The 19,373-nt window shown below is 42.7% G+C and overlaps 1 protein-coding gene across 1 annotated transcript in view; it reads right to left on the reverse strand.

Annotated features, from left to right (window-relative positions):
- plcl1 (phospholipase C like 1) overlaps positions 1-19,373 on the reverse strand; it is a 141,911-nt gene that overhangs the window by 19,788 nt on the left and 102,750 nt on the right. Inside the window, exon 8 of the mRNA XM_033617600.2 lies at positions 5,363-5,725. Coding sequence (XP_033473491.1) covers positions 5,363-5,725 — 363 coding nt within the window. The remainder of the gene's footprint in view (positions 1-5,362; positions 5,726-19,373) is intronic.

Below are 19,373 nucleotides of genomic sequence, written 5' to 3' on the forward strand. Positions count from 1 at the left end.
CATTAGCTGTAATAGTGAAACTTTGTTAATAGGCGGTGGGTGCCATACTGTTTCCTGCACAGTTAAAATGGAGGCTGAAAAACCTCAAGATCAAGCAGTAAAACTAAGCAGTGTTGATCAAATCTGCTGCAGTGTAGTGCATTCTGGTAGTTGTAGGTTTCCTCCCTCTTTACCAAAAGCATTCTTTTCTCTGGTTCTTAACAACGATTTCAAAAGTATCATGTCTTTCTCCTGCAGAGACATCCTGGTTTCATTTACAGGCCTCCTCTCCAGGAGTGAAACACCTCTTTAAGTGTATTTTACGCTCATGCACGTGCACATGTATGCGCTCATGTATGCACCATAGGTGTTTTCATCAGGATGTGGAACAATTACTGCAGTGCTTACCACACCTACAGAGACACTTGTGTTTTGTCATCTGAAACCCACGAAACATAGTTTATTTGCAAACTACACACACCAGACTAGCTGTACTTGGATGAAAAGCTCTAGTTTTGTTTCAGCAGGTCTCCTGAGCTGCACGTCTCACATGGCTGTCACTGGTGTTTGCCCCGATGATGAAGGTCACAGTGACAAGAATTTTATTATGTTGATCTGTTCTGTGCACACTGCATTCATGTCCATCCTGGGGGAGAGATCCCTCCTCAGTTGCTCCTCCTGAGGTTTCTTCCATTTTTTCCCTGTTAATGTTTTTCCTTATCCACTGTGCAGGTCCAAGGACAGAGGGATGTCATATGTTGTAAAGCCCCCTGAGGCAAACTGTGATTTGTGATATTGGGCTTTATATATAAAATGTAACTAAATTGAATGGTTTCTCTTCCTGCTTTTAGCCATCGCTTATGTTTTTTCATTTTATTATGATCTCTTATATCAGCGTTTCCACCGAGTGTGACCGACGGTGTACTCTTGCAGTGTGAGCAGCATTTTGTTGCTGGGTACTCTACGAAAGAGGAGCACGTCTCCTGGAGCTGTTTAGAAAAGAGAGACTGTCTTCAACATGACAGGCAACCATACTGACAGGTTCTGTCAGGAAGAGCCGCGAGCGTCATGGCAACAGCCCTGACAATGACACATTGATTGATTGATGCACATACAGACAATCAGTGGTGAATTGAGACTGAGTGGGACAGAATATCATAAACGTCTCTGTAAGTATTGAAAACAACTATAATATCATTATTCAAATATAAGTTATAACCAGGACACTTTGGTGAATTTTGAATGAGAACATTTTAGTGTTAAATTGGGACTTGGAACACCCAGTTTGGAGCCAGGACAATCCCAGATAAACTGGGATGTCTGGTCAACATATGCTGAGCAGATGGATAAAATGGTGTTCATCAACAAGCTGCTGCAGCACATGACCCCCTCTAACACCACAAACTGTCCTTGTTACTTTGCTGTTGTATAAACATTCAACAAACAACATGTTTTCTGGTTTAAAGATGTTGGTCATAGGCATCTATTTTAACTTTGGAGTGAGTCAGGCAGCTGTTTCCCATGGATGGGTCACTGAATGGACCTGCCATGCACAAGTCCAGGGGTCCAACATGTCATGGGCCCCCCGGCCTTCATTTGCAAGATGTCACTAAAACTACCAACCAGGAAGAGACTCAGAAAGACCAAAAAGAGATGCAAAGGACAGGCCAAGAGACACAAAATAACTACCAAAAAAACTGTCGAAACAACCACAAAGAGACATAAAATGACTACAACAAGACAAAACGACTACAAGGAGGCACAAAATGACTACAAGGAGAGACAAAATGACTACAAGGAGACACAAAATGACTACAAGGAGACACAAAAAGACTACAAGGAGACACAAAATGACTACAAGGAGAGACAAAATGACTACAGAGACAAAATGAATACAAGGAGACACAAAATGACTACGAGGAGACACAAAATGACTCCAGAGACTAAATGAATACAAGGAGACACAAAATGACTACAAGGAGACACAAAATGACTCCAGAGACAAAATGAATACAAGGAGACACAAAATGGCTACAAGGAGAGACAAAATGACTCCAGAGACTAAATGAATACAAGGAGACACAAAATGACTACAAGGAGAGACAAAATGACTCCAGAGACTAAATGACTACAAGGAGACACAAAACGACTACAAAGAGACACAAAATGACTACAAGGAGAGACAAAATGACTCCAGAGACAAAATGAATACAAGGAGACACAAAATGACTACAAGGAGAGACAAAATGACTCCAGAGACAAAATGACTACAAGGAGACACAAAATGACTCCAGAGACAAAATGACTACAAGGAGACACAAAATGACTACAAGGAGAGACAAAATGACTACAAGGAGACACAAAATGACTACGAGGAGACACAAAATGACTACAAGGAGACACAAAATGACTCCAGAGACAAAATGAATACAAGGAGAGACAAAATGACTACAAGGAGACACAAAATGACTCCAGAGACAAAAAGACTACAAGGAGACACAAAATGACTACAAAGAGACTTAAAATGACTACAAGGAGACACAAAATGACTACAAGGAGACACAAAATGACTACAACAAGACAAAATGACTACAAGGAGACACAAAATGACTACAAGGAGACACAAAATGACTACAAAGAGACTTAAAATGACTACAACAAGACAAAATGACCACAAAGAGACACAAAATGACTACAGAGACAAAATGAATACAAGGAGACACAAAAAGACTACAAGGAGACACAAAATGACTACAAAGAGACACAAAATGACTACAACAAGACAAAATGAATACAAGGAGACACAAAAAGACTACAAGGAGACACAAAATGACTACAACAAGACAAAATGACTACAAAGAGACACAAAATGACTACAGAGACAAAATGAATACAAGGAGACACAAAATGACTACAACAAGACAAAATGACTACAAAGAGACACAAAATGACTACAGAGACAAAATGAATACAAGGAGACACAAAATGACTACAAGGAGACACAAAAAGACTACAAGGAGACACAAAATGACTACAGAGACAAAATGACTACGAGGAGACACAAAAAGACTACGAGGAGACACAAAATGACTACAAGAAGACACAAAATGACTACAAGGAGACACAAAATGACTACAAGGAGACACAAAAAGACTACGAGGAGACACAAAATGACTACAAAGAGATACAAACCAACCAAAACAGACAACACCACATCAGAGATACAAACCCATGAGGTGCAAAACAACTAAAGAAAGATGCAAAACAACAACAAAAGAGGCAAAACCACCACAAAGTCTGTGAGTCTTGTTCCTGTGAAGGACAGGTGGTGGGGTCCTTTGCATATCTTTGCCGAGGGGCCCATTGTCTCATATCCACCAATGCTATGTCCCCCAGCTTCCAGTCTTCATGCTAAGCTAGGCTAACCACGTCCTGACTCCACAGACATGCATCACAGTATCACATGTTTCACTCATACAATCTGCTGCTGTAACAGCCTCCACTCTTCTGGGACGGATTTCCACAAGATTTTGGAGCCGGGCTGCTGAGATGTGAGATGTGCACCCACTCAGCCACAGGAGCATTAGTGAGCTGTGGCTCTGATGTTGGGTGATGAGATCTGCTCATCCTAAAGGTGCTGGATGGGATTAAGGTGCTACACAGAGCACACATGTATCATGATCTCTATCTGTAAAAACAGATATAGTGAGAAAGCAGACTTGTATTCACATCAGCCTCCCTTAGATTGTTTGTATTCAGTGATAAGCTGGTGGGTGCTGTGAGACCAGGTTCTACTTTTGCTGGTATTTATAGAAGCTTTATAATCCTCCTCCACTCTTCTTACTGACTCTCCTTTTGTCACCAGCTCTCCTCCTCCTCTCTCTGTCTCTTATTCACCCAACAGAGAAGTCTCAGGTGGAGTCTGATTTCAGCACCATCATGTAAGCTACTCCGATTCACTCTCATAACCAGACGTCTTCATCAACCCAGCCTAAAAATACAAAAGCTGAGTGACACTTGATCTGCCGTGACTCAGCTGTTGGTATTTTCTTTAACTTACCTGGCTGAGGTGTCAGAGACACGATTTGGTTCTACTTTGTTCACCACGTCAAAACAAAAACATGTTTGTGCCGAGACTTTGAGATTTCTGCCTCTGCACCACCAAAGTGAAGGTGAGTTGTGTTTGTGCTGCTGAAAACGCTGACAATGAAACATGAAAAACTCTCTGAACCACACAGTCCTGGTAACTCTGGATAATCCAAAATCCTCACTGAGCAGTTTTTTCCGCAGTTCTTCCAAAAAATATGCCAAATGAAAGTGTTAAGAAGGTAGTCTGTGGATTATCCAGTGCAGCCAGAACAGTCTGTGCAAACAGCTAATTTACAGGCTGTGTGGATATTATCTGTACGACAGACAAACAGATTTGTGTTTGTGTGGCAGCTCAGGCTCTGACTGAACCAGAAATCCTGTTCTGTCTGTTATTTCCCTCCATTCTCTCTGAGTTTACCTCTCACTTCTGTATGTTCATGAAACATTGACATGTCTTCAAATCAGTTCCCATCTTTCCATTGATGCTTAGCGACACTGAGCGGTGCCGCTTCCTTGAAATTTTGACAAACCTCAATAGCAGTGGATTGTCTTGAGTCTATAGGCTAGCTAAAGTCCAGTTCAGACCAAAGATTCGTGATGAGACGAGTTGGAACAAACAACTTCTTGCAATGCGCCGTTCTGCAATGTTCTAAAGACCTACCAGTTCACACCAAGTGACCACCGTGAGACGGTGTATCATCTCTAGTCAACAACTCCCTGTGCTTCTGATCTGTAACGCTGACAGGAAGTGACCATCATGAGACGGCGTATCATCCCTAGTCAACAACTCCCTGTGCTTCTGATCTGTAACGTTGACAGGAAGTGACCGCCATGAGACGGCGTATCATCTCTAGTCAACAACTCTCTGTGCTTCTGATCTGTAACGCTGACAGGAAGTGACCGCCATGAGACGGCGTATCATCTCTAGTCAACACCTCTCTGTGCTTCTGATCTGTAACGCTGACAGGAAGTGACCGCCATGAGACGGCGTATCATCTCTAGTCAACACCTCTCTGTGCTTCTGATCTGTAACGCTGACAGGAAGTGACCACCATGAGACGGCGTATCATCTCTAGTCAACAACTGTCTGTGCTTCTGATCTGTAACGTTGACAGGAAGTGACCGCCATGAGACGGCGTATCATCTCTAGTCAACACCTCTCTGTGCTTCTGATCTGTAACGCTGACAGGAAGTGACCGCCATGAGACGGTGTATCATCTCTAGTCTAGGCAGTGGCAGTCACACAATGCATCACATCAACAGCATGTTCACTTCAACCCATTCCCTGTCTCACCTGAGCTTCCTCCCGCAGGTCTGTAGCCTCTTTGAGGGGAGCACTGGCCGATTTGAAAGTCTCATCCACCACCTTGATGCCGGTGTGCCTCAGCGTGACGTACTCCCGCCCTCGCCTCCCCACCCTCCTCACCGACAGACCTCGCCGCTGGGCCTTCCCACCTCCTCGCCGGTTGGTGATCGCCACGTGGACAAACAGGCTGGTGTGGGGTAAGGGGTCTCCCGCCATGCCCAGCAGGGGCACGTTGCGGTAGCCGGGCTGAAGGCACTCAAAGGCCACGCTGTACTGGCCGATGAAATCGTCTCCAATGTAGTCGTCGTCTAACACCACGAAGCGCAGCAAGGCCAGCTCTGGCATGTTGACCTGGAGACGAGAGGCAAATAGTTAAGTTGCTGCTAGGCACCAAAACAGAAATAAAACCATTGGTGACAGACATGTTCACAATGTTCTATCAAGACTCTGATTTTATTTGTCAAAGGTCCAGTGTGTTGGATTTAGGGAGAGACACTGGCAGAAATTACATAAAATAAGAATGTTTTCAAGAATAGTTGAACCATTTATATCTATGTAGTGAGTGGGAGTCAGCCATGTTGCACCGCCATGTTTCTACAGTAGCCCAGGATGGACAAACCAAACACTGGCTCTAGATATTCGGTTTTTGTCCTGTTCACTGTAGTTAGCAGCCCCTCTGTGACGAGCAGCATCGGAAAACACTCATTTTTAGAATGAAAGTTCTTCATTCAGGGGCCGGTCTAAATCACCAGGTCCGTTTGTTTTTTAGAGGAAGAGACCTCTGCCAATAATTCAATTTCAGAGAAAAACCTCCTGACAGTCTGGATCTTAAGTTATCAGACAAAAAGGTGATCACGCTTTAGCAGCTGCTGGGCTAGTTGCCCGTCTGCAACATGCCAAACAGCTTCGGAAAAACACTTATTTTTAACATGAAACTGCTTTATTCAGTTTTTTTTCAAGGGTTTTAATCAGTCTGTTGGTTTTAGAGTGGAAGAGACCTCTGTGGATAATTCAGCTCCTGTGAAAAACCTCCTGAACAATGAACGCTGAAGGAATTCTAACCAGGAGAAGTTTCAGCTGGTTGCAATGTGCAATCCTCACCACTAGATGCCACTAAATCCCCTAAAGTTTACACACAGTTCCTTTGAATTTGACAGAATCTGATTCTGATCCTGATTCTTGTTCTTGTTGACACCTGGTTTTGATTTAAATCATGAGACAAGAAGACAAACCTAGTTTAGAAATATATTGTTAGTATTCTGTGGTTCTTTTCGGTTCAAAGGCCAAATAAAATACATATATTAGTGACAAGACAAGCTCACATCAAGGGTTCACTTTGTGGTAGCTCTAGTAATTTTTTGGGGGGCTTTTGACCACATGATCTTCATCAGCAAACACTCAGATGATCAGTTAATGGTCATTCAGCACCTCAGTGTTGAATCTTGGCTACAATTTCATGACAGCTGAGCTAATTCTACATACTGATATACTGATGGAGATCCTGTGATATTAATGAAAGCCCCAAAGCACCTGACTAATGGATCTTGACCTGAGACTGTTTTGTCAGCTGCTGTTTCCAAGGTTGAAAATGAGGATAAACTGATAGACAGTACTCATTTGTCTACATATATATATAGTCATACACCATCAAAGCCCCTACTTTCCTCCCTAATGATGAATTCCTTGGAACATCAAACCTTTTATTTACTTCTCAGAACACACAGCGAGGCAGTAAATTGCTCTCGCCAGACGGAACAGACTCGTTCATTTGATTATCGAGGCTTTCAGAAGTTTAACGTTCTATCACCTGAGGAGCGACGGCGTCTGAATGTTTCTGTACATTTGATTCAGAGTCATCAAAAGATGCACTTCATTAAGTGTTAACAACGACAAAAAGATAATCAATTAGTCACAATATTCAGCGGAGAAGTTCAAACACCGTTTCCTGTAATAAGTGTCACTCATGAAGCTGCTGAGGCGAAGCGTTAATGTTAATTACACGGTACAGTGGAGCTGCAGAGGAGACGATTCTGGCCAAAATATTATGTTTCAGATCACACCTTCAGGGGATGTTAATGGCTATTAAGACCACACACACACACACACACACACACACACACACAAAGTAAGTGGGAGGATAAATGATGCTGGAGTGTGTGTCTGCATATTCATTCAGTGCAGTCAACAAGCTTCACAATAAAACATTATCAGCTAATGGCTGTTTTTTCCCCACACCCACACACACACACACACACACACAGAATAGATATCTGTGTTGTGTTTATAGCAGAAAGCACAAATCTATCAATTCCTACAGAGAATGAGAAACTTGCCCCAAGCCAGCGTCCGTTTGTGTGTGTGGGTGTGTGTGTGTGTGTGAGTGTGTGTGTTTTCTGTGTGTGTGCGTGTGTGTGTGTGCAACCACAACAATAAAACCATATGAAGTCTTGGGGCTCGGAAGGAAATAAACTCAAGCAGCACAGTTGAGACACTGATTCCCTCACGAATATTGAGACAACAGTTGGCATGAGTGTGTGTGTGTGTGTGTGTGTGTGTGTGTGTGCTCTGTCACATCTGTTTAATTCAAAATCCTGTTGTTTTAAACGTTACTGAGGCACAGCAGTAAAATGTTCTTCTGTTTCACTCTGAGGGGAAAAAAACTCACTTGTTGAGCCCAACAACAAAATGAGCCGAGCTGCTGTTTATTCACTTCAACATTGATATTCATGACAGTCAGGATCTGTGTCCCAACACAGGGACCACTGTCTTTGAAGGACATGTCCCACAAAGATGGACGACTTAGCCTTTTCCCAAGATGAGGCTGTCTAGACTCAGACAAGCTGAAACTAATGCAGCGTTACATTCATTCAGGCAGAGCAGGCAGAGCTGAACGTGCATCAGCTGATCGACTGAGAGCATTTCAGTGAAGCTTTAGAATCAGCGGCTCATTGAGAGATCGGCTGATTAGCAGCTGCCAGCTGACGAGTAGCATCCAATCAGTGCATACCTGATGTATTATCTGTCTACAACCTGTTCACATGACACATACACAGTTACTACCCTGCTGAGACTGAGTGTGTTTATAAGTTCTCCTGTCCAGTTATTGAAAAAATGGTGTCCTCATATGGGGACGATTTGCAAAGCATCCTTTGCAGTCAGGTGTGTAATCAGTGACTGAACATTGATGTGCGAAAACAAAATTGCAAATAACGCAACATTTGTTCAGTGTTTTGTAACTCTGCGCGGTAAGAGTCACTGTCCAAATATGAGGGGCCAAACACATGCCGCGTCTTTAACTGCCTAGGAAACACACAGTCGGGCGCTGCTCTTGTACCTGTCCTGTGCCAACTTCTAAGAGCGTGGAGGCAGGTTGCGTCTGAGGTTACTAAGCAACTATAACCAGCATCGTATCACAGCCTACGTACCAGAAATCCTGAGTGCAGAGCTGATCTTCTTCCTAGCCTAAAATATTGTCCATCTACAGTATTGACAAAAAATGCAACTTGAAGGAGAATCTCAACTTTATTTTCGTTATTTTCAAAAGAAAGACTTTTTACACAAACTTACAGGATGAGTTGTTGGAACAGCTGAGACTGTTCCAACAACTCATCCAGAAACTCAGTTTATCAGTTAGTGTTGTGCTCCAATAGTGTGGCCTGACACTTTTTGGGAAAATGAAAATCCTGCAGACGCTCTGACTGCTGCACATGTTTACGCATGGGCTGGTTTTTTGGGAAAGCATCCTTTGCAGTCAGGCCTCCCTGAGCACTCGTCACCCATGCGGAAGGTGCTGGGTTCAAATCCTGCTGGGGTCAACGACAGCAAAGGCATGCAGTTGCAACAAGTTCCCACCACCGAATCAAAAGGGATGAGTTACCTTAAGGAGGCTTCATGATAATACAGTAACTCCAAAATTCTCAACGCCGGCACGTCTCAAGCCTGTTGTAGACAGGAGGTATTTAGACCTACTTTGTCTGAACCTTTCAAACTACATCATGCTAAGTAGAAAAGAACCGGACTTAATACGTGCACATGCACAGCTAGGTTCAAGTGACTCAGATGAAAAAGTAATGGCATTTACTGCTGAAGATCGGGACATGTTACACACAATCTTTACTTAACCTAAAAAACAGGAAATTCTGAAAAAACTGAGAGCAGATGTCTCTGATGTGAAACACTCTGTGTAGCACAACAATGGTCTAATTGAAGAGCTAAAAAAGGAAAATAAAGCCCTGCAGAAGGAGGGTCATTCTGACTGATAATAATTTTGTGATACCGTGAAACTGCGATATTTTCTGACACGGATATCGTACTGTGAAAATGTCTTAGCGTTGCAACCCTATGGACGAAACAAGACATTTAAGGAGATCATCTTGGGCTTGGAAGGAAAGGAAAAATAATAATGAATATAATCATTAATTGCAGCCCTCTACTTCAATGGCTTTACAGATTTTCATGAAAAACTTTATGACTTTACTTAATTATATATTATGATTCATTACTACAGGCTAACCTAACTACCCAACATTAAAGTAGTTAAAAATATGTCCACCTCAAAAAGATAAAACATTGAAATGCTATCACTAACGAGATCTGTGATGCTGCATAGATTTACTTCTGATACTTTGAGAACATTCTGTTGACAGTACTTAAAATGCAGGACCTCAACTTGCAATGGAGTATAACTGTATTACTATTTCTACTTAAGTAAAGGATCTAATCACTGTGATCACCATTGTGCCTGAGAGCACCATGAAACAACTGAGCAGTTGGGCTGATGGCTGCAGAGGATACACCTGATGCATCCTCAGAAACTCAGACTGTGGATATGTGAAGAGGTGTTTGGTCTTGAAATGGAAAAACTGAACAGAAACTTCAAAGGAAGGAGCAGCAGACAGAGCCAGGGGTGGGGGGGACTTAAGGTCTTACACTGAGGAGGAAATAAAATCATACAGACTCAGATGCATGCAGGGCCGAGTTCATGGTGATGTTTCACAAAAATATAATTTATATAATATGAGTGTGAAGGAGAAGCTGGTGGTGATGGATGAAGGAGCAGAGAACATGTCACACAGACTGAATGAGGACTGAACTTCCCCTTGGGGTCAAACTGCACTATTACAAAGACTATACCCGTGTGTGTGTGTGTGTGTGTGTGTGTGTGTGTGTCCACTCCCATAAGCTGTGAGTGAGGGCTGAGTGGTGGGGAAAGAAGCTGGAGTTTCATGCATGGGCAAGCCAGCCAGACAGCTCCGGCAGACTGTGTGTGTGTGTGTGTGTGTGTGTGTGTGTGTGTGTGTGTGTGAGCCAAACGATGACTTCAATCCAATCCAATTCTCAATTTTTCAGCAACAAGCCCGTGGCTGAGCAGCAAAGCTCTGTGACAGTTAATTCAATCAGTTTGAAGCCAAATGCTCGTCTGAAGAGAGAAGACAATGAGGACGAGGACACTGAATCTCCACTCTGACATTATCCTTGTATCTGGAGCTGTTACGTTACAGTCAACTCACACGTAGGTATGACAGACAACACTGTGCTCACAGCTCCATTCACTAACAAAACTAAAATATGGCTGAAGATAATTTCTTACTTGATTCTTAAAAATGAATTATATTGGAAGAAAAATGTCTTTTTTAACAACCAAACAGATTTTCAGACAGAGATTATACAAAACAAAAATACCAGAATATCCTAAAGGATAACGTTGGTATTATTTAACCTGCTTTAATGGGAACAACAAATTTTGAATTTGGTCCAGTATTGAGCGAGAGCACTGCAGCCAGCAGCTGCAAAGCAGGCTTCAATTTAACCACTCAAGACATTTTTGCAATGTCAATTTACGTTCACTATAATTGTTTGAATGGAAAGAATCCCCTCAGAGACCTCTTTGTTAATGAGTAAGATCCTTTTTGTTTAACAAGAAACATCCCCGAAATTGCTACCGCCAAACCACCAGACTCCATTTAAATAAAAAGTGATTTTATACTCATAAAACACACTTCATTCAAAACTGATAGAAACAAAATTAAACTTACAAAACTCATCCTAACCTGTCTTACTGCTATTTCAAAAATCACTTACTCTGGTTTGGTTGAAATAAACTCTTAATTCACCCTGTAAGATGTGAAAATATGCCACCTCTATTCATCCATCCATTTTCAACTGTTTATCTGAAGCCAGGCTGCAGGGGCAGCAGGCCGAGCAAAGTACTCCAGACGTCCCTCTCCCCAGCAACACTTTCCAGCTCCTCCTGGAGGATCCCGAGGCGTTCCCAGACCAGATAAGATATATTATCCCTCCAGTGTGTTCTGGGTCTGCCCCGGGGCCTCCTACCAGTTGGACAGGAGGCGCCCAGGAGGATCCTGATCAGATGTTGAACCACCTCAACTGACCCTTTTTGATGCGAAGGAGCAGCGGCTCCACTCCAAGCTCCCTCCAGATGTCTGACTCCTCCCCCTATCTCTAAGGCTGAGCCCAGACACCCAACAGAGGAAACTCGTTTCGGCAGCTTGTATCTGCGACCTCATTCTTTCAGTCACTACCCAGAGCTCATGACCATAGGTGAGGGTTGGGACGGAGATGGACCAGGAAATTGAAAGCTCAGTCTTCAGGCTCAGCTGCCTCAGTCCGACACAGCGCCCAAACCACTGATCCATCTCACGCTCCATTCTACCCAAACTCGTGAACAAGACCCAGGGACACTTGAACTCCTTCGTTTGGGGCAATAACTCTCCCAATCCACTGTTTTCTGGCAGAGAACCATGGCCTCAGATTTGGAGGTGCTGACTCTCATTCCGACAGCTTCACACTCAGCTGCAAACCGCCCCAGTGCATGCTGGGGGTCACAGTGCAATGAAGCCATCAGAACTACATCATCTGCTTCTCCCTCCGGCTGCACGCTATACATACTAAAATTACTGTTTCTTGGAGTCTGGTGGTTTGACGATAATGATTTCAGGGCTGTTTCTGGTTAATAAAAAGGATTTTACCATTTCTCTTTCAGGTCTGTCTCTGTTGGGATTATTTCAATAATGAGGTCACACACTCAGAATAACAATCTGAGCCTGTCAGTGGCAAAAGACAAAAACTTTTAATGTGCATACACTGACTGTGCGCAAACGCCTCGAGTGGTTACACTGAAAACTGATGGGCAGCTGCCGGCTGCAGCCCTCTCGCACAATACTGGACCAATTTCAGAAATTATTGTTCCCATCAGTCACTTATTCCAAAAACAGTGGAAAATAGGGTCCAGCTTGAAACATACTGAAGTTATCTTTTAAATGAAAAAAAAAGGCTTTTGTTTGTGGATCCTTGGATGTGGATCCTTATAACAGAAGCTTGAAGGGAAGAAACATACTGACGAGACTGTCCCCATTAAGATAAAGAACGACTGTCTGAGCTGGGCTTGAGTACCACTTTCCAAAAACCTCAGCTGGCTCTTAAAAAGAAGCTGATTTCATATTTCCGCACAAAAACATGTTTTTTAAATGAAAATGAGCTTGTAAACAGGCAGCACTTGAGACCAGCGACAGTTCAAAATGTTAATGTCGTCATTTAAGTGCACCGTCTGGCATTTAAAAGGGTACGCCGCCAATTAAGCATTGAACTCCTGCAACTAATCATTTTATTTTGTTGGTGTGGCTCACTTTACTTAGGTTAACTGCTATATGTGCCCAGATCTGATTTATTTGCTTTGTTACTCGTTCTTGTTCTTCTATTTTCGCATTATGATGTTTAACTATTGGAAACTTTGTTGGACTCATGACGGAAAAAGATTAATGTAGAAGAACCAGAGATATTGTCTTTTTACTCCACATATTCTTCTTTTCTGTGTCAAAACCTGGTGCCTTATAGGTGACTTTCCTGGGTCAAAGTCGGTGATTATTGGACCCATCCACCACCACTCCTGCCCAACCTACTCGGACTTCCACTGTCTTAATTTTTATTTTTGTCCCGCTGTGTTTCACCCTGATGCTGCTGGGTGCCCTTAAACAATAGTGGCAACCAGCTGCGTATCATGTGGCCGTGAAAGGACGGCTTTTTTCGTCAGTGTCTGACGCCAAAAGTCACCGACCAATCACCAGTTTTCTACAACTTCAGAGTGAGACACTGTTTAACCGATATTGTGAACTGATATTGTATGATATTTGTCATGAAAAATACAAACTGCAGTGAGTCAGGAGACAGGCACAGAGTGTACAAATGTAGCTACCAATCAGGGGTTGCGTTAACCGGATATTCTCGGTCATTGACCGTTTTTTTACAACAATGACCGCAAAATCTGAAGGTCGTCGGTCATTTTGACCGGTTGCAATTACCACTCCTGCCCACTTGGCGGCAGAGTGCACAGTCAGTGGTTTAAGTGGCTGCCGTTTTCACACTGCAGAGAAAAAGTCATTCATCTGCTTCATGTAGCGCTGTTGACATAACGCCCTGGACACACCGGACGCAGAACCGAAGTGCAGCGCCCAGCAGCGGAGGCAGTTTTCAATCGGTGCCCATGTTAACCTATCTGACTGTCCACACAGGCCGCTGAGCAGAGCGGAGCGCCCGCGGAGGCAGCGCTTCAGTTCGGCGTCTGATCTGTTTTTCACGCGAGCCGCGAGCGCTTCTGTCAAGCTGGATAGAGCGGATCGGACCAAACAGGAAGTTGGACACAGAAAGACGAGAGAATCCGGCCAATTTTCAAAATAAAATAACAGCACGCACTGTGGAACGTGAGGAGAAAATACCATTTTTATAATTTAAAAAAACACAACAGTGCATAACCGAACACATTTTTCAATACCATAATCACTTCATTACAATTTTAATTTTGTGTCACCGAGCCTACAGGCATAACTACATAACGCCCTGGACACACCGGACGCGTTGTGCCGTCTGGTGTGTCCAGGGCGAAGCTTAATGGCACGGGTGTGTGGATGTCTGTTCATCTTTTCGTTCATGTCCTTATTAATGCACACTTTATAACTTGCTTGTTGGATTTATTTAAAACGAACGAATGAAAACTAAATGTCTTTGAATATCTTTATTATCATTTAAAAATGAAAATTAAAATGACCGGTAAAAATAGATTATGACCGGATTTTTATGACCCTGTCGGTCCTCCCTGACCGGAGACGAAAAAGTCTAGCGCAACGTCGGCTACCAATAACATTTTATTTCACTGTATTTATTAGCAAGCTAGCTTTGCGTTTGTGTCACAACAAGCACTGGCTACATAATCGCTTCAGCAGGCGATGGTCACCTGCATTTCGTACTGTTATGTTAGCAGGAGCTAATGTATCCTGGGGCACGTTCAATTTGATAACAGTGTGCACAATTTGGCATGGTTTCCAGGTTTAACAACATTATTCCTCAGAACAGTGTGAAATGGGCTTTGAGGTACGCTTTCAGAATTGGAAAGTTTGCCGATCTGACACGAAAGTGGTTGCTGCTAGCTAGCCCATCCCTTTTTAATGGTGCTGGATAGCAGAAGGCTGGCAGCCGATCATCGGGCCTTGATGTCTGGCAGCCGGCTATCATCATGTGGAAGTGGGCACAGTTTTTATCTAAAGTGGGAGGAGAAATGACAGACGCATCCTGAAGCCTGCGGTAAAAATGACGAGCAGGTTAGCTCACGTCTTTGTAACGCCACACCTCAAGATTTCTTTTACTTTTCAAACTTGTAGTGTTCAACCGATGCTCAGACTTCAGACAGCTTCCTCTGGAGCCACAAATGACTTCACTTCATACAACTTCTTTTGACATATGCAGTATGACTTCCCCACACCTGAAACGTGTAAAGCTTGTGGACTTGTCCTTCATTCGTTATGATCCAACTTTTGGTTCCTTGATAAACATCATCATCACATTTTCAATAAACCATCAGGCCTGTATTGCACACACTTACTATGTGTTTTATGAGTGCAGACAGCTTTGTCAGAGTTTGGTTTTCACTGAGGCTTAGGAAGATAATTCCAGTTAGTCTGCACTGTGAGTGTTTGTGTGTGTGTTCACGAAGTGTGTTCTGACGTGGCTGCCCAGTGTCTGAGCTTGGCCGCTGTGTCAGAGCCTGGAGGACAAATGATTAAGACACATGAGAACATGCTTCAACGGGCTGATACACACACTTACACTGAACAGCATGACCTCGACTGTGACTCGACACTGCCCTCCAGTTCCCCCACTCGGCTTTTGGTTACAATCCACAAGGCCAGTGAGACGTCAGGCAGAGCCAAAGACTTGCTCCTCACTGAAGCTGTGTGACACTGTGTGTTTTTATTCATCTTGTACATTGTACTAAATCACACTAATCTGCTTTTCTTCAGAGCCAGAACCTGCGACTGTTACGCTCACACTGAACCTATGTTCATAGATTCACCCGTTTGTTTTGTCCTGTGACAATTCCAATTAAATTTTATTTAAAAAGGAAACCAGGATCTCAATAAAAATGACAGAAAGGAAGAAAGGCAGCATTTGTGCAGTTCCACTGTCAACAGAAAGTAAGATGAAAAAAGAAAATACGGAGTTGCAGATGGCTGGAAGATAAAGACAATATGGTGTCTGTTCTGCAGTGAAGTTCAGTTTCATGTCACAGCAGTCTCAGACATGTAAAATACTACTCCAGTAATATTAAAACAAGCTCACTACAGTTTATAACAGATTTTCTGACAGCAGCCATGTGGGAAATTGGACCGTGGAACTGCTCAGACTGCGAGACAGCTGACAGAAATTTCTGACATGCCAGAAATCCAGCTGATGGCACTTAATCAGGCATCATGACCCAAACTGCATGGAAAACAACAAAACAACCGATCTGACAGAAACTCAGCCTGATTGTTAAATTAGTCGACCAATGCAGGGCTGAAATCAGGCTCAAAGGGTCGGGTCACCACCAAATCAAAAACACATGGTTACCTTTTACCTGTGGTGATATCTACTAATCCAGATTGTTTTAGTGTGAGTCACCGAGTGCTGGAAATGCCAACCTGCCAATCATATCAACATGCTGAAGGAAGCGTGCTTCTACTCATGGACAGGAGGTTCTTGCTTGTGACCGTGCCAGATGTAAATAATAATCGTGTTCTCCTTGGTTGAGCTGCAACCTTAGCTTGCTCAGAGGTGCTAGCTACCGGATCAGTATACTGAATTTCACCAGGTGTGGTGCTTGACTCAGCAGCCGCTCCAGAAATGAATACAGTAATACTGCGTCTTAACGGGTGTCCAACTATCACATTGCATCATGTAATATTAGAGCTCTTTGTACACACTAAATCTACTAAATATACAATTCTGTTAAGTCATGACAAATTAGAGATCAGACTGGAGACATAACCATGAAAAAGACTGGGGAGTAGCCGACTTGCTGTCTTCCTACAATTGGAACCGTAAGGTTAAAACAAAAATCACACATTTATTTATTTAATGTGATATTTTCTGGAAATGACGTACGATATAATGAACAGCAAGTTGTTATTAGCGATGAACACTGACCAGAAACTCTCAGGTCCCTGGTGATCTCCGTCCAGCCAGCTGACACCTTATTTTGTTTTTTTTTTTAGTAAAATAAGGAGGTGTCTTGTAGATAATTTTTCATTTCAACTTCATGAATCGGCCGTTACTTGTCCATGGCAGCACTTTCAAAGCAAGTGACAGGAATAAATTGAAACAGGGCATCTGACAAAAGTTCCGCTCAAAACGGCACCCCGTGTCACTCCCCAACAGTCCCAGCCCCAGACAACTCTTTTGTCAGCTTCAAATCTAAAATGTCGCCATATTGGCACAGTTTGGTTTTCTTGAGAGACTTTAGCCCTATTCGGACGGGATTAGTTTTACATAGGTACATGGGGTAAAGTAATAATTACCAGAGATTTTAGTCCCGTCCGAATGTGCCATGCCAGTAATCATTACCGCACGATGTCAGTAAAGATTACCGCGACTTTTACCTTCTGTAAAAGGGTCCCGGAAAATTACCTCAGGTAATACTAATCCCGTGCGAATAGACCAGCAGTAAATATGTGTGTAGATATTTCGCCATATCCTGTTTACAAGTGTTTTTTCGCAGATTTTCAAGCATGGAGGCTCTTGAAAAAGCACTCAGTTTTGCACTTCACAGTCGGACAAGTCCGTGTGAAACCTCAGGTACTGTGGGCCTACGACGAACACGATTCAAGTGTGTTCGAGTGTGGTATGCACAGGAAGCAACACATTACGCACGTGACAACAGGAGGGGACGGCGGTGCGTGAATGGATTTACCCCTCCCACTTGTGGTAGTTTTACTGATATTTCTTATCCCGTGCGAATTGGCCATTAATATTACCGACGTCCTGTGGTAAAGTGACATTACCCCACGTGCCCATGTAAAACTAATCCTGTCGGAATAGTGCTTAACTCTGCCAAGTTATTTGACATCAGTGACTGTCAGTCATTTCACCATCAATACAAACGTCCACATTAAGAGGCTGTACCATTGTTTTAGGGGAAAAAAACCATACCATATGTTTCAGTAACGTTTGAACTCAGATAGGACTGATCAAGCCATTATGTAATATTTTCTAATGCAGTTGTTAGCTTGGTTGCTGTTAACTCAGCTGTTTTTGCATGTATATACACAACTGTGTCATCTGCAAACATTTGTATTTCTATATAATGACACTGTTTTAGAGGATCGTTAATGTAAAAGTTAAATAACAGCGGACCCAACACAGACCCTTGTGGAACACCACTTGTATACTTCATGTTAATAGACACTGCATCACAAACTTCAATACATGGCACCCTGTTTGACAAAAATGGAGACATCCGTTATGTTGGTCTTTTCTGTGCACCCCGCATCTATTGCACATCTGTCCGTCTCCAACACTCCAACACTCTGCAACACTCACACCAAGTCAGTCTACAGTATATTGATAAATAGCACCACAAGTAAGGGGAGGAATATGGATTTTTGATTTTGGGGTGAACTGTCCCTTTAATCCATACAGTCTCTAACCAGCTTGAAATCCTCCTCCGTCTTTCTCACCCATCTGAAACCCTTTTATCTCCTCTTGTCACAAATAATACACAAGAATGTAAGAAGGTAACGCATCATCATAACAGTGATGTCACCACAAACCGGTTTGATGTCATACATGCATTCAGATTTCACTTTTTGTCTCCTGCTAAAGAGCCAATGTAATTACCGTCAGATATTGTTTTGAATTACAGGTATTACACAACTCGTTTGCAGCCTTTGTGAAGGTGCATTATGTCAACACACACACCATGTTGGCGCAGAGAACAGGCCGTATCAGTTGTGACAGCTTGTCATTATGGCTCAGCCACACTGATACAGGACTCTGTCAAGGAGCGGGAGAAAAAGCCAAATCAGCAACACATCAGATCACGTCTCCTGTAATAAATTCACCACAGGCATAAGTGCATTCATGGGAGCAGCTAATTTAAATCATGATGGTCTTCAATTAAGTGCTCTGGGTGCTGTTTTCATGCAGGTGCAGAGCCGACAGAAGAGCAGACCTCTCCAAAAATCACATAAGCCTCTTTTATGTTGTTGACATTTTCCTCTTTCGCTTTCCGATAAATCTTTAATCTAGTACACTTTAAAATGCACATTAAAATACAACTTTATGCAATAAAAGCAAAGTCTGTGCAGGGTAAGATGAGATTCTTAACTATAACCTCATCAAAATGCAGCAGAGGGCCACAAACAGCTTTTCTTTTCTTTTCTTTTCTTTTACAGTGACATCATCACTGAACTGGGACCTTTGAATGCATCCTGAGACCTCGGGACATTATTTTTCCTGAGGAAAAACACCAAATAAACAATTTTCTATGGGAAATTAAAATAATATTTTTGCTTCTGTAAACAGGATTATTATGAGAAGCTGTCATGCAGTTATGTAAATGGCTTAAAGGGCTATTTCTTTTTGCAGTATTTGGTGCACGGGCATAATTGTGTGCATGTTAACAACCCAAATATAACTAACTGAATGCAACCTTTTAAACACTCAGGCTATT

This window comes from Epinephelus lanceolatus, chromosome 14 (genome assembly GCF_041903045.1).
Source record: "Epinephelus lanceolatus isolate andai-2023 chromosome 14, ASM4190304v1, whole genome shotgun sequence".
NCBI classification, from domain to species: Eukaryota; Metazoa; Chordata; class Actinopteri; order Perciformes; family Serranidae; genus Epinephelus; species Epinephelus lanceolatus.